Source organism: Salvelinus fontinalis, chromosome 10, assembly GCF_029448725.1.
Source record: "Salvelinus fontinalis isolate EN_2023a chromosome 10, ASM2944872v1, whole genome shotgun sequence".
Taxonomy (NCBI): Eukaryota; Metazoa; Chordata; class Actinopteri; order Salmoniformes; family Salmonidae; genus Salvelinus; species Salvelinus fontinalis.
This window is the reverse complement of record NC_074674.1, coordinates 42320941-42346554: the sequence shown is the minus strand read 5'-3', so window position 1 is coordinate 42346554 and position 25614 is coordinate 42320941. Positions and strand designations below refer to the sequence as shown.

Here is a 25614-nt window from a genome sequence, read left to right as displayed (position 1 = left end):
AGTCCAGTTGTTGATAATCACTACACTAGTCCAGTTGTTGATAATCACTACACTAGTCCAGTTGTTGATAATCACTACACTAGTCCAGTTGTAGATAATCACTACACTAGTCCAGTTGTAGATAATCACTACACTAGTCCAGTTGTTGATAATCACTACACTAGTCCAGTTGTTGATAATCACTACACTAGTCCAGTTGTTGATAATCACTACACTAGTCCAGTTGTAGATAATCACTACACTAGTCCAGTTGTTGATAATCACTACACCAGTCCAGTTGTTGATAATCACTACACTAGTCCAGTTGTTGATAATCACTACACTAGTCCAGTTGTTGATAATCACTACACTAGTCCAGTTGTTGATAATCACTACACTAGTCCAGTTGTTGATAATCACTACACTAGTCCAGTTGTTGATAATCACTACACTAGTCCAGTTGTTGATAATCACTACACTAGTCCAGTTGTTGATAATCACTACACTAGTCCAGTTGTTGATAATCACTACACTAGTCCAGTTGTTGATAATCACTACACTAGTCCAGTTGTTGATAATCACTACACTAGTCCAGTTGATGATAATCACTACACTAGTCCAGTTGTTGATAATCACTACACTAGTCCAGTTGAGTGCATGTTAAGTGCTTCATGTTTTCTGTTTTTGTCTGTTTCATATTTTATGGTTTTGTTTTGATTGTTATATTTTATTGATGTTTTATCACGGATGGGTTGTTGCAGTATTTTACCAGCATCCAAATGAGTTCAATAGGTCAGCTTGTCTTGTTGAGGACAGGACAACATAACAGATCAGTGGGTTAGTTATAGAGATCAGCGGGTTAGTTATACAGATCAGTGGGTTAGTTATACAGATCAGTGGGTTAGTTATAGAGATCAGCGGGTTAGTTATACAGATCAGTGGGTTAGTTATACAGATCAGTGGGTAGTTATACAGATCAATGGGTAGTTATACAGATCAATAGGTCAGCTTGTCTTGTTGAGGACAGGACAACATAACAGATCAGTGGGTTAGTGACACAGATCAGTGGGTTAGTTATACAGATCAGTGGGTTAGTTATACAGATCAGTAGGTTAGTTATACAGATCAGTGGGTTAGTGATACAGATCAGTGGGTTAGTGGTACAGATCAGTGGGTTAGTGATACAGATCCGTGGGTTAGTGATACAGATCAGTGGGTTAGTTATAGAGATCAGTGGGTTAGTTATAGAGATCAGTGGGTTAGTTATAGAGATCAGTGGGTTAGTGATACAGATCAGTGGGTTAGTTATACAGATCAGTAGGTTAGTTATACAGATCAGTGGGTTAGTGATACAGATCAGTGGGTTAGTTATAGAGATCAGTGGGTTAGTGGTACAGATCAGTGGGTTAGTGATACAGATCAGTGAGTTAGTTATACAGATCAGTGGGTTAGTGATACAGATCAGTGGGTTAGTTATAGAGATCAGTGGGTTAGTTATACAGATCAGTGGGTTAGTGATACAATCAGTGGGTTAGTTATACAGATCAGTGGGTTAGTTATAGAGATCAGTGGGTTAGTTATACAGATCAGTGGGTTAGTTATACAGATCAGTGGGTTAGTTATACAGATCAGTGGGTTAGTTATAGAGATCAGTGGGTTAGTGATACAGATCATTGGGTTAGTTATACAGATCAGTGGGTTAGTGGTACAGATCAGTGGGTTAGTTATAGAGATCAGTGGGTTAGTGATACAGATCATTGGGTTAGTGTTACAGATCAGTGGGTTAGTGATACTTCCTGTCTGGGTTGGCGCCCCCCCTTGGTTGTGCTGTGGTGGAGACCTTTGTGGGCTATACTCGGCCTTGTCTCAGGATTGTAAGTTGGTGGTTGAGGATATCCCTCTAGTGGTGTGGGGGCTGTGCTTTGGCAGAGTGGGTGGGGTTATATCCTTCCTGTTTGGCCCTGTCCGGGGGTTTCTTCGGATGGGGCCACAGTGTCTCCTGACCGCTCCTGTCTCAGCCTCCAGTATTTATGCTGCAGTAGTTTATGTGTCGGGGGGCTAGGGTCAGTTGGTTATACCTGGAGTACTTCTCCTGTCTTATCCAGTGTCCTGTGTGAATTTAAGTATGCTCTCTCTAATTCTCTCGTTCTCTCTTTCTCTCTGAGAACCTGAGCCCTAGGACCATACGTCAGGACTACCGGGCATGCTGACACCTTGCTGTCCCCAGTCCGCCCGGCCTTGCTGCTATTCCAGTTTCAACTGTTTCTGCCTGCGGTTACGAAACCCCTACCTGTCCCAGACCTGCTGTTTTCAAATCTTAATGATCGGCTATGAAAAGCCAACTGAGATTTATTCCTGATTATTATTTGACCATGCTTGTCATTTATGAACATTTTGAAAATCTTGGCTCTCTCTAATTTTCTCCTTCTCTCTTTCTTTCTCTCGGAGGACCTGGGCCCTAGGACCATGCGTCGGGACTGCCGCCCGTGGTGACTCCTTGCTGTCCCCAGTCCGCCTGGTCTTGCTGCTATTCCAGTTTCAGCTGTTCTGCCTGCGGTTATGGAACCGCCACCTGTCCCAGACCTGTTGTTTTTCAACTCTTAATGATCAGCTATGAAAAGCCAACTGAAAATTATTCATGATTATTATTTGACCATGCTTGTCACTTATGAACATTTTTGAACATCTTGGCATAGTTCTGTTATAATCTCCACCCGGCACAGCCAGAAGAGGACTGGCCACCCCTCATAGCCTGGTTCCTCTCTAGGTTTCTTCCTAGGTTTTGGCCTTTCTAGGGAGTTTTTCCTAGCCACCGTGCTTCTACACCTGCATTCTAGCTGTTTGGGGTTTTAGGCTGGATTTCTGTACAGCACTTCGAGATATTATCTGATGTACGAAGGGCTATATAAAATAAAATTGATTGATTGATTGATTGAGTGATACAGATCAGTGGGTTAGTGATACAGATCAGTGGGTTAGTTATAGAGATCAGTGGGTTAGTGACACAGATCAGTGGGTTAGTTTTACAGATCAATGGGTTAGTGATACAGATCAGTGGGTTAGTGGTACAGATCAGTGGGTTAGTTATACAGATCAGTGGGTTAGTGATAGAGATCAGTGGGTTAGTTATAGAGATCAGTAGGTTAGTTATAGAGATCAGTGGGTTAGTGATACAGATCAGTGGGTTAGTGATACAGATCAGTGGGTTAGTGATACAGATCAGTGGGTTAGTGACACAGATCAGTGGGTTAGTTATACAGATCGGTGGGTTAGTTATACAGATCAGTGGGTTAGTGATACAGATCAGTGGATTAGTGATACAGATCAGTGGGTTAGTTATAGAGATCAGTGGGTTAGTGATACAGATCAGTGGGTTAGTGGTACAGATCAGTGGGTTAGTTATACAGATCAGTGGGTTAGTGATAGAGATCAGTGGGTTAGTTATAGAGATCAGTGGGTTAGTTATAGAGATCAGTGGGTTAGTGATACAGATCAGTGGGTTAGTGATACAGATCAGTGGGTTAGTGACACAGATCAGTGGGTTAGTTATACAGATCGGTGGGTTAGTTATACAGATCAGTGGGTTAGTGATACAGATCAGTGGGTTAGTGACACAGATCAGTGGGTTAGTGATACAGATCAGTGGGTTAGTGATACAGATAGGTGGGTTAGTGATACAGATCAGTGGGTTAGTGATACAGATCAGTGGGTTAGTGATACAGATCAGTGGGTTAGTGATACAGATCAGTGGGTTAGTGATACAGATCAGTGGGTTAGTGATACAGATCAGTGGGTTAGTGATACAGATCAGTGGGTTAGTGATACAGATCAGTGGGTTAGTTATACAGATCAGTGGATTAGTGATACAGATCAGTGGGTTAGTGATACAGATCAGTGGGTTAGTGATACAGATCAGTGGGTTAGTGATACAGATCAGTGGGTTAGTGATACAGATCAGTGGGTTAGTGATACAGATCAGTGGGTTAGTGATACAGATCAGTGGTTTAGTTATGCAGATCAGTGGGTTAGTGACACAGATCAGTAATAATGAACTGAATTAGATTTATTTGTGCTGTTTATTATGACATTAACAGTGCTCTACATCAGACTTTATAAAACGTATTAATGCTTATAAAACCACGAGTCCCAAATAATATTCCCTACGTAAGTGCACTACTTTTGGCCTGTGGTTAAAAAGTATCACACTATAAAGGGAGTAGGGTGTCACGTTCCTGACCTATTTCTGTTAGTTTGTTGTATGTGTTAGTTGGTCAGGACGTGAGTTTGGGTGGGCATTCTATGTTTTCTGTTTCTATGTTGGTTTAAGGGTTGCCTGGTATGGCTCTTAATTAGAGGCAGGTGTTTGGCGTTCCTCTAATTAAGAGTCATATTTAGGTAGGTTGTTTCACAGTGTTCGTTGTGGGTGGTTGTCTCCTGTGTCAGTGTTTGTCGCACCATACGGGACTGTTCGGTATGTTTTTGTACATCGTCATTTTGTGTAGTCTATTTTCCCTGTTCATGCGTTCTTCGTGTTTAATGTAAGTTCGTCGTCCAGGTCTGTCTACTCCGTTTGTTGTTTTGTTAGTTTATTTTTATTTTATTTTTATTTTTTTTTACCGTTATTTTACCAGGTAAGTTGACTGAGAACACGTTCTCATTTGCAGCAACGACCTGGGGAATAGTTACAGGGGAGAGGAGGGGGATGAATGAGCCAATTGTAAACTGGGGATTATTAGGTGACCATGATGGTTTGAGGGCCAGATTGGGAATTTAGCCAGGACACCGGGGTTAACACCCCTACTCTTACGATAAGTGCCATGGGATCTTTAATGACCTCAGAGAGTCAGGACACCCGTTTAACGTCCCATCCGAAAGACGGCACCCTACACAGGGCAGTGTCCCCAATCACTGCCTTGGGGCATTGGGATCTTTGTTTAGACCAGAGGAAAGAGTGCCTCCTACTGGCCCTCCAACACCACTTCCAGCAGCATCTGGTCTCCCATCCAGGGACTGACCAGGACCAACCCTGCTTAGCTTCAGAAGCATGCCAGCAGTGGTATGCAGGGTGGTGAAGTTCGTGTTTTCGTCTTTTCTGTAAATAAATATGTCAACTTCAGAAGCTGCGTTTTGGTTCAATCCATGCTCCTCCTCTTCGGAGGAAGAGGAAGAGGACAACCGTTACATAGGGCGCCATCTGGAACCATAATAGTACCTTTAGGTTGTTTTTGATGCCAAATCTGGTGTCTCCATATTATTACATTTAACAATGATATCCCATCAGACTACCTCATCTCCATATTGTTACATTTAACCAATGATATCCCATCAGACTACCTCATCTCCATATTGTTACATTTAAACAATGATATCCCATCCGACTACCTCATCTCCATATTATTACATTTAACCAATGATATCCCATCAGACTACCTCATCTCCATATTATTACATTTAACCAATGATATCCCATCAGACTACCTCATCTCCATATTATTACATTTAACCAATGATATCCCATCAGACTACCTCATCTCCATATTATTACATTTAACCAATGATATCCCATCAGACTACCTCATCTCCATATTATTACATTTAACCAATGATATCCCATCCGACTACCTCATCTCCATATTATTACATTTAACCAATGATATCCCATCCGACTACCTCATCTCCATATTATTACATTTAACCAATGATATCCCATCCGACTACCTCATCTCCATATTATTACATTTAACCAATGATATCCCATCAGACTACCTCATCTCCATATTATTACATTTAACAATGATATCCCATCAGACTACCTCATCTCCATATTATTACATTTAACCAATGATATCCCATCCGACTACCTCATCTCCATATTATTACATTTAACCAATGATATCCCATCCGACTACCTCATCTCCATATTATTACATTTAACCAATGATATCCCATCCGACTACCTCATCTCCATATTGTTATTCATTTATTTTTTGCTAGTTGCACCCCATTATCTCTACTTGCACATTCATCTTCTGCACATCTGCCACTCCAGTGTTTAATTACTTCGCTACTACGGCCTATTAGTGCCTTACCTCCTTTTGTTTACCTCATTTGCACACACTGTATATAGACTTTTCTATTGTGTTATTGACTGTATGTTTGTTTTACTCCATGTGTAATTCTGTGTTGTTATTTGTGTCGCGCTGCTTTGCTTTATCTTGGCCAGGTCGCAGTTGTAAATGAGAACTTGTTCTCAACTGGCCTACCCGGTTAAATAAAGGTGAAATAAAATACATTTCAGTGTTTGGCAGGTGGTTGACTGGGGAAACATCCCAAAGGCCACCCTAGTGCACTATATATACAGAATAGGGTTCAATTTGGAACACAACCTAGGACAAACAAGAGTAAAATAACAAAATGGCAGTTTTTGCATCATGCTTATCTGTAGACTGTGACCCTCGATGTCTGGCTTTCTGAACCAGGAGATTAGATTAAATAGTACATGCTGCACGTTGGAAATGATAAATTGATCAGGTTTGAAGAAAAAAATATAATAGTTTTCTTATTGATGGAAAAGTAGACCTTACTAAGCATTCCCATATAACACATATCATAACATATAACACATCACCAGGACCATAAAGGAAAGAAGGCTTCAGGCTTTATTGTGTTTTAATCCTCATTATTTTTTTACATTTAAGGTATGTAATGTTGACGTTAAAAATCCAACGATGAACATAACTATTCAATGACTGATTAGTAGTAATGAACCAATTGATTGGCTCCAATCTGAACCAGAGAAGAACCATTTATATCACAAGAGTAAACCGGTTCTGTCACGTGATCAGTCAGCTGATCCCCGTACTGGCTCATAAAACAAGGCAGTCGTCGTTCATTCGTTCGTTTGTTTCTTGTTCAGCAGTTTTGGGGTGTTAGACCGAAGGTTTCTCTCTCGGTTCAGCAGCACACGAGTTTGTCACAAATCGATTATATTTATTGCTGCGCTGTAGACTTTTATAAAGAAGGAAACAAAGCTGTCATCACAGCGCTTCCTGTTTTTTATTTTGTTACATCGGTGTCGCAACCAAACAGAACACAACAGCTGCGAATGGGAACTTGGTTATTGTGTGATAGCTGACTAGCTAACTAAGCAACTAGAGGTTTTAGAAAAAGGCAATTTGAATCGTTTATTTTTGTAGTTTACTTATTTTTCAAATATTGGACTGAACATTTTTGAATCCCTTTCGGCGAGCTAACTTCGCTGTTGAGCAGAACAATGCGCTTCGCACCTATCCCCTGCGCCGTGGGGCTGCTGTGTTTTGTTCTGGTGTTGTGCTCGGTACCATTGGGGACCTCGTTCCCCGTTCAGGACGAGGGGAAACCGGGCATAACGTTTCTGGAAGAGGTCGGGCGTCTCCGGGTCGGGTTCAACTGGCGGAACCTGACCTGTCCGGTGTGTAAAGTCCTCTTCACCATACTGGATATCGCTCTGCTGGTAAGATGTGACCTTACTCACTATATAGGGTAGTATTGTTAATATACAAAGCCTAATGGGACCTGGTACCCTATTCCCTATATAGTGCACTACTTTAGGTAACATCTCTATGGCACGCCATTCCCTATATAGTGCACTAGTTTTGACGAGAACCTAATGGGCCCTATTCTCTACGGGCAGCCAGGGGGGCTCTTGAACTAACAACCTGCGCTAACAGGATTAGTACGCTGTAAACGCCTGGAGCGATTGGTGCATGTAGGGCAGGGAGAACGACAGCTTGTCTCTACTAACAGACGGGGCAGGGAGAACGACAGCTTGTCTCTACTAACAGACGGGGCAGGGAGAACGACAGCGTGTCTCTACTAACAGACGGGGCAGGGAGAACGACAGCTTGTCGGTACTAACAGACTGGGCAGGGAGAAGACAGCGTGTCGCTACTAACAGACGGGGCAGGGAGAACGACAGCTTGTCGGTACTAACAGACGGGGCAGGGAGAACGACAGCTTGTCTCTACTAACAGACGGGGCAGGGAGAACGACAGCTTGTCGCTACTAACAGACGGGGCAGGGAGAACGACAGCTTGTCTCTACTAACAGACGGGGCAGGGAGAACGACAGCTTGTCGGTACTAACAGACTGGGCAGGGAGAACGACAGCTTGTCGCTACTAACAGACGGGGCAGGGAGAACGACAGCTTGTCGGTACTAACAGACTGGGCAGGGAGAACGACAGCTTGTCTCTACTAACAGACGGGGCAGGGAGAACGACAGCTTGTCTCTACTAACAGACGGGGCAGGGAGAACGACAGCTTGTCTCTACTAACAGACGGGGCAGGGAGAACGACAGCTTGTCTCTACTAACAGACGGGGCAGGGAGAACGACAGCTTGTCTCTACTAACAGACGGGGCAGGGAGAACGACAGCTTGTCTCTACTAACAGACGGGGCAGGGAGAACGACAGCTTGTCTCTACTAACAGACGGGGCAGGGAGAACGACAGCTTGTAGCTACTAACAGACGGGGCAGGGAGAACGACAGCTTGTCTCTACTAACAGACGGGGCAGGGAGAACGACAGCTTGTCTCTACTAACAGACGGGGCAGGGAGAACGACGGCGTGTCGCTACTAACAGACGGGGCAGGGAGAACGACAGCTTGTCGCTACTAACAGACGGGGCAGGGAGAACGACAGCTTGTAGCTACTAACAGACGGGGCAGGGAGAACGACAGCTTGTCTCTACTAACAGACGGGGCAGGGAGAACGACAGCTTGTTGCTACAGGGAGAACGACAGCGTGTCGCTACTAAGACGGGGCAGGGAGAACGACAGCGTGTCGCTACTAAGACGGGGCAGGGAGAACGACAGCTTGTTGCTACAGGGAGAACGACAGCGTGTCGCTACTAAGACGGGGCAGGGAGAACGACGGCTTGTCTCTACTAACAGACGGGGCAGGGAGAACGACAGCTTGTCTCTACTAACAGACGGGGCAGGGAGAACGACAGCGTGTCGCTACTAACAGACTGGGCAGGGAGAACGACAGCGTGTCGCTACTAACAGACGGGGCAGGGAGAACGACAGCTTGTCTCTACTAACAGACGGGGCAGGGAGAACGACAGCTTGTCGCTACTAACAGACGGGGCAGGGAGAACGACAGCGTGTCTCTACTAACAGACTGGGCAGGGAGAACGACAGCTTGTCTCTACTAACAGACGGGGCAGGGAGAACGACAGCTTGTCGCTACTAACAGACGGGGCAGGGAGAACGACAGCTTGTCTCTACTAACAGACGGGGCAGGGAGAACGACAGCTTGTCGCTACTAACAGACTGGGCAGGGAGAACGACAGCTTGTCGCTACTAACAGACGGGGCAGGGAGAACGACAGCTTGTTGCTACAGGGAGAACGACAGCGTGTCGCTACTAACAGACGGGGCAGGGAGAACGACAGCTTGTCGCTACTAACAGACGGGGCAGGGAGAACGACAGCTTGTTGCTACAGGGAGAACGACAGCTTGTCTCTACTAACAGACGGGGCAGGGAGAACGACAGCGTGTCGCTACTAACAGACGGGGCAGGGAGAACGACAGCTTGTCGCTACTAACAGACGGGGCAGGGAGAACGACAGCTTGTCTCTACTAACAGACGGGGCAGGGAGAACGACAGCTTGTCGCTACTAACAGACTGGGCAGGGAGAACGACAGCTTGTCTCTACTAACAGACGGGGCAGGGAGAACGACAGCGTGTCGCTACTAACAGACGGGGCAGGGAGAACGACAGCTTGTCGCTACTAACAGACGGGGCAGGGAGAACGACAGCGTGTCGCTACTAACAGACGGGGCAGGGAGAACGACAGCTTGTCGCTACTAACAGACGGGGCAGGGAGAACGACAGCTTGTCTCTACTAACAGACGGGGCAGGGAGAACGACAGCGTGTCGCTACTAACAGACGGGGCAGGGAGAACGACAGCGTGTCGCTACTAACAGACGGGGCAGGGAGAACGACAGCTTGTCTCTACTAACAGACGGGGCAGGGAGAACGACAGCTTGTCTCTACTAACAGACGGGGCAGGGAGAACGACAGCTTGTCGCTACTAACAGACGGGGCAGGGAGAATGACAGCTTGTCGCTACAGGGAGAACGACAGCGTGTCGCTACTAACAGACGGGGCAGGGAGAACGACAGCGTGTCGCTACTAACAGACGGGGCAGGGAGAACGACAGCTTGTCTCTACTAACAGACGGGGCAGGGAGAACGACAGCTTGTCTCTACTAACAGACGGGGCAGGGAGAACGACAGCTTGTCGCTACTAACAGACGGGGCAGGGAGAATGACAGCTTGTCGCTACAGGGAGAACGACAGCGTGTCGCTACTAACAGACGGGGCAGGGAGAACGACAGCGTGTCGCTACTAACAGACGGGGCAGGGAGAACGACAGCTTGTCTCTACTAACAGACGGGGCAGGGAGAACGACAGCTTGTAGCTACTAACAGACGGGGCAGGGAGAACGACAGCTTGTAGCTACTAACAGACGGGGCAGGGAGAACGACAGCTTGTAGCTACTAACAGACGGGGCAGGGAGAACGACAGCTTGTAGCTACTAACAGACGGGGCAGGGAGAACGACAGCTTGTAGCTACTAACAGACGGGGCAGGGAGAACGACGGCTTGTAGCTACTAACAGACGGGGCAGGGAGAACGACAGCTTGTAGCTACTAACAGACGGGGCAGGGAGAACGACAGCTTGTAGCTACTAACAGACGGGGCAGGGAGAACGACGGCTTGTAGCTACTAACAGACGGGGCAGGGAGAACGACAGCTTGTCTCTACTAACAGACGGGGCAGGGAGAACGACAGCTTGTTGCTACTAACAGACGGGGCAGGGAGAACGACGGCTTGTCTCTACTAACAGACGGGGCAGGGAGAACGACAGCTTGTCTCTACTAACAGACGGGGCAGGGAGAACGACAGCTTGTCGCTACTAACAGACGGGGCAGGGAGAACGACAGCTTGTCTCTACTAACAGACGGGGCAGGGAGAACGACGGCTTGTAGCTACTAACAGACGGGGCAGGGAGAACGACAGCTTGTCTCTACTAACAGACGGGGCAGGGAGAACGACAGCTTGTCTCTACTAACAGACGGGGCAGGGAGAACGACAGCTTGTCTCTACTAACAGACGGGGCAGGGAGAACGACAGCTTGTCTCTACTAACAGACGGGGCAGGGAGAACGACAGCTTGTCTCTACTAACAGACGGGGCAGGGAGAACGACAGCTTGTCTCTACTAACAGACGGGGCAGGGAGAACGACAGCTTGTCTCTACTAACAGACGGGGCAGGGAGAACGACAGCTTGTCTCTACTAACAGACGGGGCAGGGAGAACGACAGCTTGTCGGTACTAACAGACGGGGCAGGGAGAACGACAGCTTGTCTCTACTAACAGACGGGGCAGGGAGAACGACAGCTTGTCGCTACTAACAGACGGGGCAGGGAGAAGACAGCGTGTCGCTACTAACAGACGGGGCAGGGAGAACGACAGCTTGTCGCTACTAACAGACGGGGCAGGGAGAACGACAGCTTGTCTCTACTAACAGACGGGGCAGGGAGAACGACAGCGTGTCGCTACTAACAGACGGGGCAGGGAGAACGACAGCTTGTCGCTACTAACAGACGGGGCAGGGAGAACGACAGCTTGTCTCTACTAACAGACGGGGCAGGGAGAACGACAGCTTGTCTCTACTAACAGACGGGGCAGGGAGAACGACAGCTTGTAGCTACTAACAGACGGGGCAGGGAGAACGACAGCGTGTCGCTACTAACAGACGGGGCAGGGAGAACGACAGCTTGTCGCTACTAACAGACGGGGCAGGGAGAACGACAGCTTGTCGCTACTAACAGACGGGGCAGGGAGAACGACAGCTTGTCGCTACTAACAGACGGGGCAGGGAGAACGACAGCTTGTCGCTACTAACAGACGGGGCAGGGAGAACGACAGCTTGTCGCTACTAACAGACGGGGCAGGGAGAACGACAGCGTGTCGCTACTAACAGACGGGGCAGGGAGAACGACAGCTTGTCGCTACTAAGACGGGGCAGGGAGAACGACAGCGTGTCGCTACTAACAGACGGGGCAGGGAGAACGACAGCTTGTCGCTACTAACAGACGGGGCAGGGAGAACGACAGCTTGTCTCTACTAACAGACGGGGCAGGGAGAATGACAGCTTGTCGCTACAGGGAGAACGACAGCTTGTCGGTACTAACAGACAGGGCAGGGAGAACGACAGCTTGTCGCTACTAACAGACGGGGCAGGGAGAATGACAGCTTGTCGCTACTAACAGACTGGGAAGTACAAAACAATTGTCTGAAACCTGTAGTATTCAACGCTTTCCCTGCGAGGTCCAGACCGGTGCTGTTTGTCTGTTCTACCGGAGCGTTAACTGCACCCACCTGCAGTTGGTCCTTGATCTAAAAGTGAAGGCAAACATCTGCAGAAGTGACTTTTCAGTGAGTTCAAACAAAAGTGTGCCAGGGAAGTTGTCTTCGTAAAACCACGACTCAGTTTTGAGACGTCGCGTTCCAGAAGTCACAAGGGTCTTGGCAATTACAGCTGATCATGTGACTTAGTGCAGCTGATCATGTGACTTAGTGCAGCTGATCATGTGACTTAGTGCAGCTGATCATGTGACTTAGTGCAGCTGATCATGTGACTTAGTGCAGCTGATCATGTGACTTAGTGCAGCTGATCATGTGACTTAGTGCAGCTGATCATGTGACTTAGTGCAGCTGATCATGTGACTTAGTGCAGCTGATCATGTGACTTAGTGCAGCTGATCATGTGACTTAGTGCAGCTGATCATGTGACTTAGTGCAGCACCTAGCCTTGACCCGGTTCTGTAAACCGTACAGTTTATCTATGTGACCTGGAGTTGGCAGAGCTTTATCAAACTAGCAATGCCAATGGGCAAGCAGTACTGGCCTACCAAGCAAAAAGACACTAACGGCTCATTTGTTCAAAAATGTGTTCATGTAATTTTTTTAAATACTTGCATAATCATGTGGACAAGTATTCTGCCTCTATTGTATTCAGGAGAAAATGTGGGTCCTGTTAGCAGTAACTGGATGAAGTTAATGTGAAACCAAGGTAAATGTGGGTCCTGTTAGCAGTAACTGGATGAAGTTAATGTGAAACCAAGGTAAATGAAAAAAGCCATTTATCGCAGTTCCACACTGTGAGCAGTTACTGCCTTTCTGCTTTGTAGGGCAGAATACAGGGGGGGGGGGGGGGGGGGCTACATGTGGTTTAACAGACAGGGTTGGTTGTTTAGCAACACAACTGATAGGGGGGGGGGGGGGGGGCTACATGTGGTTTAACAGACAGGGTTGGTTGTTTAGTAACACAACTGAATAGGGGGGGGGGGGGGGCTACATGTGGTTAAACAGACAGGGTTGGTTGTTTATTAACACAACTGATAGGGGGGGGGGGGGGGCTACATGTGGTTTAACAGACAGGGTTGGTTGTTTAGCAACAACTGATAGGGGGGGGGGGGAGGGCTACATGTGGTTTAACAGACAGGGTTGGTTGTTTAGTAACACAACTGATAGGGGGGGGGGGGGGGGGGCTACATGTGGTTTAACAGACAGGGTTGGTTGTTTAGCAACAACTGATAGGGGGGGGGGGGCTACATGTGGTTAAACAGACAGGGTTGGTTGTTTAGTAACACAACTGATGGGGGGGGGGGGGGCTACATGTGGTTTAACAGACAGGGTTGGTTGTTTAGTAACAACTGATAGGGGGGGGGGGGGGGGCTACATGTGGTTTAACAGACAGGGTTGGTTGTTTAGCAACACAACTGATAGGGGGGGGGGGGGCTACATGTGGTTTAACAGACAGGGTTGGTTGTTTAGTAACACAACTGATAGGGGGGGGGGGGGGGGGCTACATGTGGTTTAACAGACAGGGTTGGTTGTTTAGTAACACAACTGATAGGGGGGGGGGGGGGGGGCTACATGTGGTTTAACAGACAAGGTTGGTTGTTTAGTAACACAACTGATGGGGGGGGGGGCTACATGTGGTTTAACAGACAGGGTTGGTTGTTTAGTAACACAACTGATAGGGGGGGGGGCTACATGTGGTTTAACAGACAGGGTTGGTTGTTTAGTAACACAACTGATAGGGGGGGGGGGCTACATGTGGTTTAACAGACAGGGTTGGTTGTTTAGCAACACAACTGATAGGGGGGGGGGGGGCTACATGTGGTTTAACAGACAGGGTTGGTTGTTTAGCAACACAACTGATAGGGGGGGGGGGGGGGGTACATGTGGTTTAACAGACAGGGTTGGTTGTTTAGTAACAACTGATAGGGGGGGGGGGGGCTACATGTGGTTTAACAGACAGGGTTGGTTGTTTAGTAACACAACTGATAGGGGGGGGGGGGGGCTACATGTGGTTTAACAGACAGGGTTGGTTGTTTAGCAACACAACTGATGGGGGGGGGTACATGTGGTTTAACAGACAGGGTTGGTTGTTTAGCAACACAACTGATAGGGGGGGGGGGGGTACATGCCTATTTAAAACATAAATAATTTGCAGAATGAACACTTGATGTCTCAAATGAATCCTAAGCTAGCTAGAGAATTTGATCCATATTAGCTTTGACATGAAATCAGACAGAATAGCTCTACGAGACATGGTGTCAACAACGAGATAAAAACGAGCCACCTACGATTCCCCACAATGCAGCTTCCTGTCATTGTTTCCGGCTATCTGACCATTCAAAAGCATAACCCACAACTTCCGGCCACACCAATTTGCTCATCAATTTTGTGACGACAAACAACCATTTTGTGTTCCAAACGGTACCGTATTCCCTATATAGTGCACTACTTTAGACCAGAGCCCTATGGAACCCTATTCCCTATATAGTGCACTACTTTAGACCAGGGCCCTATGGAACCCTATTCCCTATATAGTGCACTACTTTAGACCAGAGCCCATAGGGCAGGGGTGTCAAACTCATTCCACGGAGGGCCTAGTGTCTGCAGGTTTTTGGTTTTTCTTTTCAATAAAGCCCTAGACAACCAGGTGTGGGGAGTTCCTAACTAATTATTGATGTTAATTCATCAATCAAATACAAGGGAGGAGCGAAAACCCGCAGACACTCGGCCCCCCGTGGAATGAGTTTGACACCTGTGCCATAGGGAATCAGGGGCCATTTGGGACATGGATGTCCCATGATACTTCATCCTAGTAGGAAGCACTCCAGGCCTATTCATCTGTCTGTCCACTAAGGTAAAATGACCAGCAACAAAGATCACACTTTTTTTTGTGTTTTTTTAAAAATGTATTTGTTAACCAGGGTATAAGGCGATCTCTTGTCTGAAGACAAAACCGAAAGTAACACAGATGAAAGAGGCCTGACTGGAAGACGGCTCTGTGGTTAGGCCTGGTGGTGAGCGAACGTCACTGAGGCCAACTGTGTGCCTTTTGGTTGATACTGCAGAGAGTCACATCTCAACGTCATGCTTCATCCCCATAACAACCAAGAAGGGTTGTGATAGGGTAACATTTCCGGTCTGCTTAGACGCCAAAGAGATAACAGCTGGGTCTGGTCTACTTAGTTCATTGACTGTATAATAGGAACCAGGTAACAGCTGGGTCTGGTCTACTTAGTTCATTGACTGTAGAGGAACCAGGTAACAGCTGGGTCTGGTCTACTTAGTCCATTGACTGTAGAGGAACCAGGTAACAGCTGGGTCTGGTCTACTTAGTCCATTGACTGTATAATAGGAACCAGGTAACAGCTGGGTCTGGTCTACTTAGTTCATTGACTGTATAATAGGAACCAGGTAACAGCTGGGTCTGGTCTACTTAGTTCATTGACTGTAGAGGAACCAGGTAACAGCTGGGTCTGGTCTACTTAGTTCATTGACTGTATAAAGGAACCAGGTAACAGCTGGGTCTGGTCTACTTAGTTCATTGACTGTAGAGGAACCAGGTAACAGCTGGGTCTGGTCTACTTAGTTCATTGACTGTAGAGGAACCAGGTAACAGCTGGGTCTGGTCTACTTAGTTCATTGACTGTAGAGGAACCAGGTAACAGCTGGGTCTGGTCTACTTAGTTCATTGACTGTAGAGGAACCAGGTAACAGCTGGGTCTGGTCTACTTAGTTCATTGACTGTAGAGGAACCAGGTAACAGCTGGGTCTGGTCTACTTAGTTCATTGACTGTAGAGGAACCAGGTAACAGCTGGGTCTGGTCTACTTAGTTCATTGACTGTATAATAGGAACCAGGTAACAGCTGGGTCTGGTCTACTTAGTTCATTGACTGTAGAGGAACCAGGTAACAGCGGGGTCTGGTCTACTTAGTTCATTGACTGTAGAGGAACCAGGTAACAGCTGGGTCTGGTCTACTTAGTTCATTGACTGTATAATAGGAACCAGGTAACAGCTGGGTCTGGTCTACTTAGTTCATTGACTGTATAATAGGAACCAGGTAACAGCTGGGTCTGGTCTACTTAGTTCATTGACTGTAGAGGAACCAGGTAACAGCTGGGTCTGGTCTACTTAGTTCATTGACTGTATAATAGGAACCAGGTAACAGCTGGGTCTGGTCTACTTAGTTCATTGACTGTAGAGGAACCAGGTAACAGCTGGGTCTGGTCTACTTAGTTCATTGACTGTATAATAGGAACCAGGTAACAGCTGGGTCTGGTCTACTTAGTTCATTGACTGTAGAGGAACCAGGTAACAGCTGGGTCTGGTCTACTTAGTTCATTGACTGTAGAGGAACCAGGTAACAGCTGGGTCTGGTCTACTTAGTTCATTGACTGTAGAGGAACCAGGTAACAGCTGGGTCTGGTCTACTTAGTCCATTGACTGTAGAGGAACCAGGTAACAGCTGGGTCTGGTCTACTTAGTTCATTGACTGTAGAGGAACCAGGTAACAGCTGGGTCTGGTCTACTTAGTTCATTGACTGTATAATAGGAACCAGGTAACAGCTGGGTCTGGTCTACTTAGTTCATTGACTGTAGAGGAACCAGGTAACAGCTGGGTCTGGTCTACTTAGTTCATTGACTGTAGAGGAACCAGGTAACAGCTGGGTCTGGTCTACTTAGTTCATTGACTGTAGAGGAACCAGGTAACAGCTGGGTCTGGTCTACTTAGTTCATTGACTGTATAATAGGAACCAGGTAACAGCTGGGTCTGGTCTACTTAGTTCATTGACTGTAGAGGAACCAGGTAACAGCTGGGTCTGGTCTACTTAGTTCATTGACTGTAGAGGAACCAGGTAACAGCTGGGTCTGGTCTACTTAGTTCATTGACTGTATAATATGAACCAGGTAACAGCTGGGTCTGGTCTACTTAGTTCATTGACTGTAGAGGAACCAGGTAACAGCTGGGTCTGGTCTACTTAGTTCATTGACTGTAGAGGAACCAGGTAACAGCTGGGTCTGGTCTACTTAGTTCATTGACTGTATAATAGGAACCAGGTAACAGCTGGGTCTGGTCTACTTAGTTCATTGACTGTATAATATGAACCAGGTAACTGCTGGGTCTGGTCTACTTAGTTCATTGACTGTAGAGGAACCAGGTAACAGCTGGGTCTGGTCTACTTAGTTCATTGGCTGTATAATTTGAACCAGGTAACTGCTGGGTCTGGTCTACTTAGTTCATTGACTGTATAATAGGAACCAGGTAACAGCTGGGTCTGGTCTACTTATTTCATTGACTGTAGAGGAACCAGGTAACAGCTGGGTCTGGTCTACTTAGTTCATTGACTGTATAATATGAACCCGGTAACAGCTGGGTCTGGTCTACTTAGTTCATTGACTGTGGATGAACCAGAAAAGAGGAGCCAATGAAATGTCTTTCTCTATCGTCTGTCAACCGAGGGTTGCAAAAACCTGGTTCGGAGATTCACCAAATCAGGAGGGAATAAGAATCTGGACTCCTCCCATCTGGGTTTTAATTATTATTAGTTTTTGCAACCTTAGTCTAAACTTGTATATATCGTATCTGAGGAAATTGGTGGTTCTCTCCTCTCCCATGTACAGTGATGTGATGAGCGGGCTGTGGGACAGGCCTGTATCATTCTGTCTAACCTCTCTCCTCACTACTTCCTGCCCCATGTACAGTGATGTGATGAGCGGGCTGTGGGACAGGCCTGTATCATTCTGTCTAACCTCTCTCCTCACTACTTCCTGTCCCATGTACAGTGATGTGATGAGCGGGCTGTGGGACAGGCCTGTATCATCCTGTCTAACCTCTCTGCTCACAACTTCCTGTCCCATGTAGAGTGATGTGATGAGCGGGCTGTGGGACAGGCCTGTATCACTTTGTCTAACCTCTCTCCTCACTACTTCCTGTCCCATGTAGAGTGACGTTAACGAGGAGCGGGTTGCGCGGGCCGTGGGTGAGGCCTGTATCCGTCTCCACCTGGCTGAAGAGCGGGTCTGTCGTCAAATCACAGAGCTGTTCAGAGATGACTTCATCAGGTAGGCTTGTGATTGGTCCTGATTTATCTGACGTTGTCCTCTTTTCATGAATAAATCATGTTTCCTGATGTTCTATCGTAAGTCTGCTGCGATGCATGGTGGGACAGTGAGTGAATACACCTATCCTCTGAAGAGACGCTGGTCCTCAGCATTTATTTAAAGAGGTGCTGTGTTCACAGCACCTGGACCATGTGCCTTTGTTTCCATGGAGACGGGTAGGTGTAAGTAATGGGTCTGTCCTTCCTGTTTTCAGCGCCTTGCAGCAGTCTCTGTTGTGGCCGTCGGAGGCCTGCGCTCTGCTGGTGGGGAGGTCATGTGGACGCTTCGATATCTATGCCCCCTGGAACGTAACCCTACCCCGGATCCCCAAACCTCCAGTCACCCCGCCTACACCCCCCAAGCCTGGAGCACCACAGAGCAGGGTTCTCTTCCTCACAGACATACACTGGGATCAGGTGAGTCAAAATGTGGTAGGGGAAGTTTTTCAGACCTCTCCTCAGTGAAGACGTTTCACTGTGGTTGTAGTCCTGAACTAGCTCATCTAATTCACTAATCATTAATATGTTGACCAGTTCTGTCGGGTGTGCTATAGAGTAGTGTCTACTCCCCTAGATCATTCCATTGATAAAGCAGTAGCTATATGTAACGGATGTGAAATGGCTAGCTAGTTAGCGGGTACGTGCTAGTAGCGTTTCAATCAGTTACGTCACTTGCTCTGAAACCTAGATGTAGTGTTGCCGCGGCTTTTGTGGAGTAATGGGTAACGATGCTTCGTGGGTGACCGTTGTTGATGTGTGCAGAAGGTCCCTGGTTCGCGCCCGTGTCGGGGCGAGGGGACGGTTTAAAGTTATACTGTTACGTATATAACATGTGCAGGAAAGACAAGAATGCCCGTTGGGGGGACGGGACGCTTTATGTTCAGAGCCAAATTTCTGTGACACGTATGTTAAGTGTTGCGGTTACAAGTTCACCTACCTCGTATGAAGGATCTTTATTTTGGGGTGCTGCTATAGGCCACCAAGTGTTAGTGTAACGGATGTGAAATGGCTAGCTAGTTAGCGGGTACGTGCTACTAGCGTTTCAATCAGTTACGTCACTTGCTCTGAAACCTACAAGTAGTGTTGACCCTTGCCCTGCAAGGGCCGCGGGTTTTGTGGTGCGATGGGTAACGACGCTTCGTGGGCGACCGTTGTTGTGTGCAGAGGGTCCCTGGTTCGCGCCCGTGTCGGGGCGAGGGGACGGTTTAAATTTATACTGTTACATTAAGTCAGTATTTGGATAATGTGTGCAATGCTTGATAGTGTATGATGTTAAGAGGTCTTTCTTTTCTGGGTGACCTGAACATTGACTGGTTAGTAAACTAGTTGTCCTAATGAAGAGGAAACTTCAAACTGTGACTAATGCTTGTAATATAACCCAGGTTTATTACGCAACCAACTCGAGTGCGTACCAATGGTGTTGGATCTGTGACGTCACTTGTATTGATCACGTCTTCACCTATGCGCCAGAGTTTTGTTCCAAAAGTAATATAATTTCCCATTGGCTGTAGTGACCATGGCAAGGCCAAGGGTTTGAGCCTAAAGTAATTCTTAAGAGGTCATACAAAATGTTTTTCTTCAGGACTCTGTTTCAACATGAAGAATAAAAACCATGTCTGTTGGTCTGTGTAGAATCCAGATTCACCACTGGAAGCGTTTGTTAAAAGGATTAATGTCAGTTGTTGACAAGCATGCCACCTACCGGTTTAGAAATGAACTGTACGAGCCCTCTGGATTCAACATGAATTGAAACCCGTTTTGGTTCAAAGAAATTTCGCGACAGAGGTGGCAATCAAGTCAGGCTGCTCAGCGGATTGGTTGAAATACTATACATTGAGATGTAACTAAACTAAACTCAACAAAAAAATAAGAAATTATTTTACCAAGATGAATGACAAACCCAATGAGGGAGGGGGGGGATACCTTAAATGATATCATGGGCAGAACTTAATTAGTCTGTTCATTGAAGTTGATGGGTCATTTTTAATAAAGGACTTTCAACCTTGCCAATCATTTTCAATGACTTTAACTAAACGTTGACAAACTCCGTGAAATGTCAACAGTGAACTACGGTTGAGTGGTATCCAGATTATCATGTCTCATCCTAGGATTTACAGTTACCGGTTTAGCGCGGCGCCAAAAACATTCCCAAAAGCCCATGGGGGCTGTCTGTCACCAAAATACTGTAACGACCCTGGGTTTGTAAGCGCGGATATCGACTACCGTTCCAGCGTGCTTTTGCGGCACCGTCGATAGCGCGCTGGACTTCGGGCTAGAAGGTGTGGGTTCGAGACCTGCTCACTGCCTGTTTCATTACCAAATTAGCACAAGTAATACTGGATTTCAATGGAGGCTGCTAGCTAAATATGCTAACGAGCACAAACACAAATTAATTGGAAAGACAGGCAATCCAGCTCATAAAGTTATGTTTTTGTATTTTGTGTGTAGGCGCTACCGAATGTCGTTTTCAGTGTGTTTGGACATTTTACAAGCGAATGTAAATGCATCCTTGTCTAACGGAGGGGGAGGGAATTCTGCCACTAATTTAGCAAGTTAAACTTGGGAGTCGCGTAGGCAATATCTTGCTGTGTTTTGTAAACGCAGATCTAAAATGCTTATTGTAATTTCTGCTCGGTTACGGATCCTGGACAAAACAAATATAAACGGAACAATGTTAATGAGCGCGTTCATGTAAGGAAATCAGTCAATGGAAATAAATTCATTAAGCCCAAATCTACGGATTTCACCTGACTAGGAATACAGATACATCTGTTGGTCGTGCTGTTTGCGGGTAGATGCACCGGATTCGGCTGCCGTGCGCGCCGGGTAGTAGGCGAACTGATCCCATTTAAGAACCAGTTCATGTGTCTGAAGGTACAAACTCTGTCGGCGGGCCCGGAGAACAAATCAAATGCATTATAGGGTTCCGCAGGTCCGTCGACTGGCTCATTTGACCGTGTCTGCAGTAACGTAGCAGGCATAAAAGAAAGCTACAGAAAAGTTAATGTGAGATTTCTAAACGTTTATAACCACGACTAGAGAGAGACGGCCAACGAATACAGCAACGAGAGTTTTTATGAGGGAGTTTAAGGTCTTACTCAGTAACACTCATAAGCCGTAAAATGCGCGTCCTTCCTAGTAATGAATGAGTAGGAAAGTGTATCGATAGGCTTGTGTATTTATTAGCGGCTTGCGTCTTAATATCGAGGACTATTTCACTTTCTCTGTTCATAGGAGTAACAACATGCATTTCTGCATAATGCGTCTCGTATTTCGCCATCAGCTGATAGACGGTGTCTCTTTGGTCAGTGGAGGAAAGGGAGGGCTGTTGAGGCGGACCCTCAGTCTGCTGCTCTCTCCCTCCGCAGACTGACCATCCGGTGCAGGCACCAACAGCCCACTTAAATAAACATGCACATTCAGCTGTGCTTTAAGTAATACAACGGAGCTATTACCGCTGTGTTCATATAGTCAGATGTCGAAATATATATATATATATATGTATAAATATATATATAAATTTATATAACCATAGTGTTATTATTGAAAATGGTCCATTTCACTTTTTCTTTTTACAAAGTGGATTTGTAATGTTAATGTAGATGCCAGGCTCTATTTAAGTGTATGAAAGGACATTAAAGAGCTTTAATTAACAAATAGTTTTTTTTTTCTAAATATATATATATAAATATATATCTAAATATATATATATATAAATATCTAAATATATATATATATATAAATATCTAAATATATATATATATATCTAAATATATCTAAATATATCTAAATATATCTAAATATATCTAAATATATCTAAATATATATTTATATTTAAGTATATATATATATTTAAATGGCCTGAACAACAATGCATTGGCAGGGCAGTTCAAGCATGGCCAGTATGCAGTGATAATGTATTGAGTCTATAGCTTACTGTACAAACCTCATTGATACAGTACTGTTTTTAATTGGTTAATGTTGCATAGGCTTTTTTCAAATATATATTTTGAATTATCTGCGCGGTAGATCACGGTTTGTATTTTGACTCGAAGGTTAGTGATCGCTGTTCTAGAGTTTTCCCTGCTATTGTGATCGAACGCAAAATGAGCCACTTCCAATGCAACATACCGAAACAACGAAGTCTGCCAGAGATTTTGTTGTAGGCAGAACGCATCGTATTGCGATGAGACGCATGACTCAGCCCGTACTCCACTGTGCTGCAGTAGGCCTATATGCAAATAGACCCTTGCCGTATATGGATCTGTGCCATTCATTTTGAACTGGACTGTGTTTACAACATGAGCAGTCGTGAGTAGATGCGCTTGTTTTGAGATCAAAGCGAAAGCTGCATGTAGCCACCTGTGTACATTTGTTCCTATTCGCTAGTTAGTGAGTTATTAGCCCAGTTAAAGATACTTTGTAGTCAGCAATAGGGGAGTGGTTGTTTCCTGCAAGAGAGTGTACATTTCTAGACATCTTTGAAAAAGCCTGTCAGGTAAAGAGCTTTTTTTTATGTCTTAAAGGGGCAGTGTTGCATTTTGAGAGGGGCTTGAATAAGCGAAGTAGCCAATAGGCAGAAAGTAGCATTTGTCTGATTCTATGTAATAATGGTATGGGAATAATGCATTTTATTTTGTAAAGTGGTTTCTTGCACCATACACATAAGCAATCGCCTTGTCTGAAGAACAAGAGGATTAACAGGTTGTCACACCCCGCCCCCCACACAAACGTCTCCTGTTATGTAGGACCTACATTGAACATCACACATTGGCTGCTACTGTAGGCTGAATGATAGAACAGCTGTTTCCATGTTAAAATGTTATGGGGGTGCATTTTCTCCATTGTTTTTGATGGTATGCCACTTTAGTAGACCTACATTACCTTTAATAAATCACCCATTTTAATAATAAACTGGTCCTTAAATGCATGTAAAAGCATTGTGTTGAGGGGGGGGGGGGGGGGTTACCTTTAGACCACCTATTACAGAAATAAGTTTAGCTTCACCTTCGGCTAACGCAAAATCGCTTCACGCATCATTCATTGTGGCAATCATTATTCCTGTTCTGTAATATGTTTTGTTTTGGACCCCAGGGAGAGTAGCTGCTGCTTTCGCCAACATAAAATACAACTCTAATGTCCATCCTGGTGTTATTTGTGAACAGGAGTATGCAGTGGGCAGCTCTGCCGACTGTAAGGACCCGCTGTGTTGTCGTAATGAGTCTGGATCTCCCAACTGGCGTCAGAGAGCGGCTGGGTTCTGGGGTTCCTACAGTAAATGTGACCTGCCCCTGAGAACCGTGGAGAACATGTTGGAGAATGCAGCTAGAACCGGTCCGTGGGACTGGGTCTACTGGACAGGAGACATACCCGCTCATAACATTTGGTCTCAAACCAGGAAGCAGCAACTGTCTGAACTCACCGTTATCACCAGACTGATACACAGGTACACAATCTCTCACACACACACACACACGCATGTTGAATGGTAACTGACCACCTTATCTTTCTCTCCGTAGTCACCTAGGTAACTTGAAGGTGTACCCGGCGATCGGTAACCACGAGAGCACCCCGGTCAACAGTTTCCCCCCGCCGTTCGTCCACGGCAACCGGTCGTCACGCTGGCTCTATGACACCATGGCCGAGGAGTGGGCGCCATGGTTACCAGAACAGGCCCTGAAGACCCTTAGGTATGATAATGAGTTTAAACTAGAGAATCTTCTAGTTCGCCGTAGTTCTTTTATTTAGGACTAATGGGCCTGCAGGGTTGGATAGACTACTAGATGCTGATCTTGGGTCAGTTTAGCATTTTCCGCTAGTAAAGCTGATCCCAGATTTGTACCTGGCGGAAACTGATCCCAGATGGGACGGGACGGGGCACTGGTTGGTAGGATCCAGACAGTCCTCTGTAGTGGTGAGTTAGTTCTGCTGAGGCAGTGTGGTTGGTAGGATTCAGACAGTTATCTGTAGTGGTGAGTTAGTTCTGCTGAGGCAGTGTGGTTGGATCCAGACAGTCCTCTGTAGTGGTGAGTTAGTTCTGCTGAGGTACTGGTTGGTAGGATCCAGACAGTCATCTGTAGTGGTGAGTTAGTTCTGCTGAGGTACTGGTTGGTAGGATCCAGACAGTCATCTGTAGTGGTGAGTTAGTTCTGCTGAGGCACTGGTTGGTAGGATCCAGACAGTCCTCTGTAGTGGTGAGTTAGTTCTGCTGAGGCACTGGTTGGTAGGATCCAGACAGTCATCTGTAGTGGTGAGTTAGTTCTGCTGAGGCAGTGTGGTTGGTAGGATCTAGACAGTCCTCTGTAGTGGTGAGTTAGTTCTGCTGAGGCAGTGTGGTTGGTAGGATCCAGACAGTCATCTGTAGTGGTGAGTTAGTTCTGCTGAGGCAGTGTGGTTGGTAGGATCTAGACAGTCCTCTGTAGTGGTGAGTTAGTTCTGCTGAGGCACTGGTTGGTAGGATCCAGACAGTCATCTGTAGTGGTGAGTTAGTTCTGCTGAGGCACTGGTTCTATTCACCTGCTCAGACGTTGCATGCGTCAGCCATTGGTTGTGTGCTACGTCAATGACTGCATTTGAACACGAGATTGATGTAGTTAATGTTAAACACCTGTCCAGGTATCAGATTGTTGTATGAAGTGGTTAGCTGATATGTTAAACTCTCATAATGTGGTTCGCTGTCGGGGGGGAAACTGAAAGACCCATTTGAGTTGAATGCATATAGTTGTCTGACTAGGTATGTCCTTCCCAGGCTGCGTTGCGGACGTATGTCCTTCCCAGGCTGCGTTGCGGACGTATGTCCTTCCCAGGCTGCGTTGCGGACGTATGTCCTTCCCAGGCTGCATTGCGGACGTATGTCCTTCCCAGGCTGCATTGCGGACGTATGTCCTTCCCAGGCTGCATTGCGGACGTATGTCCTTTCCAGACGTATGTCCTTCCCCGGCTGCGTTGCGGACGTATGTCCTTCCCCGGCTGCGTTGCGGACGTATGTCCTTCCCAGGCTGCGTTGCGGACGTATGTCCTTCCCCGGCTGCGTTGCGGACGTATGTCCTTCCCAGGCTGCGTTGCGGACGTATGCCAGATCTCACAATCCCTGGATCAGCTGAACTCATACATAGTGT

At 46.4% G+C, this 25614-nt stretch overlaps 1 protein-coding gene across 1 annotated transcript in view; it reads left to right on the top strand.

Moving 5' to 3' along the window:
• Nucleotides 1-6832: 6832 nt before the first annotated feature.
• The window catches only part of smpd1 (sphingomyelin phosphodiesterase 1), a gene marked incomplete in the record, with an annotated part of 23156 nt that continues 4374 nt past the window's right edge, over nt 6833-25614 (top strand). The window contains 5 exon segments of the mRNA XM_055936837.1: nt 6833-7471; nt 18340-18458; nt 18712-18913; nt 23662-23942; nt 24016-24186. Of these exon segments, the coding sequence (XP_055792812.1) occupies nt 7253-7471; nt 18340-18458; nt 18712-18913; nt 23662-23942; nt 24016-24186 (992 nt within the window).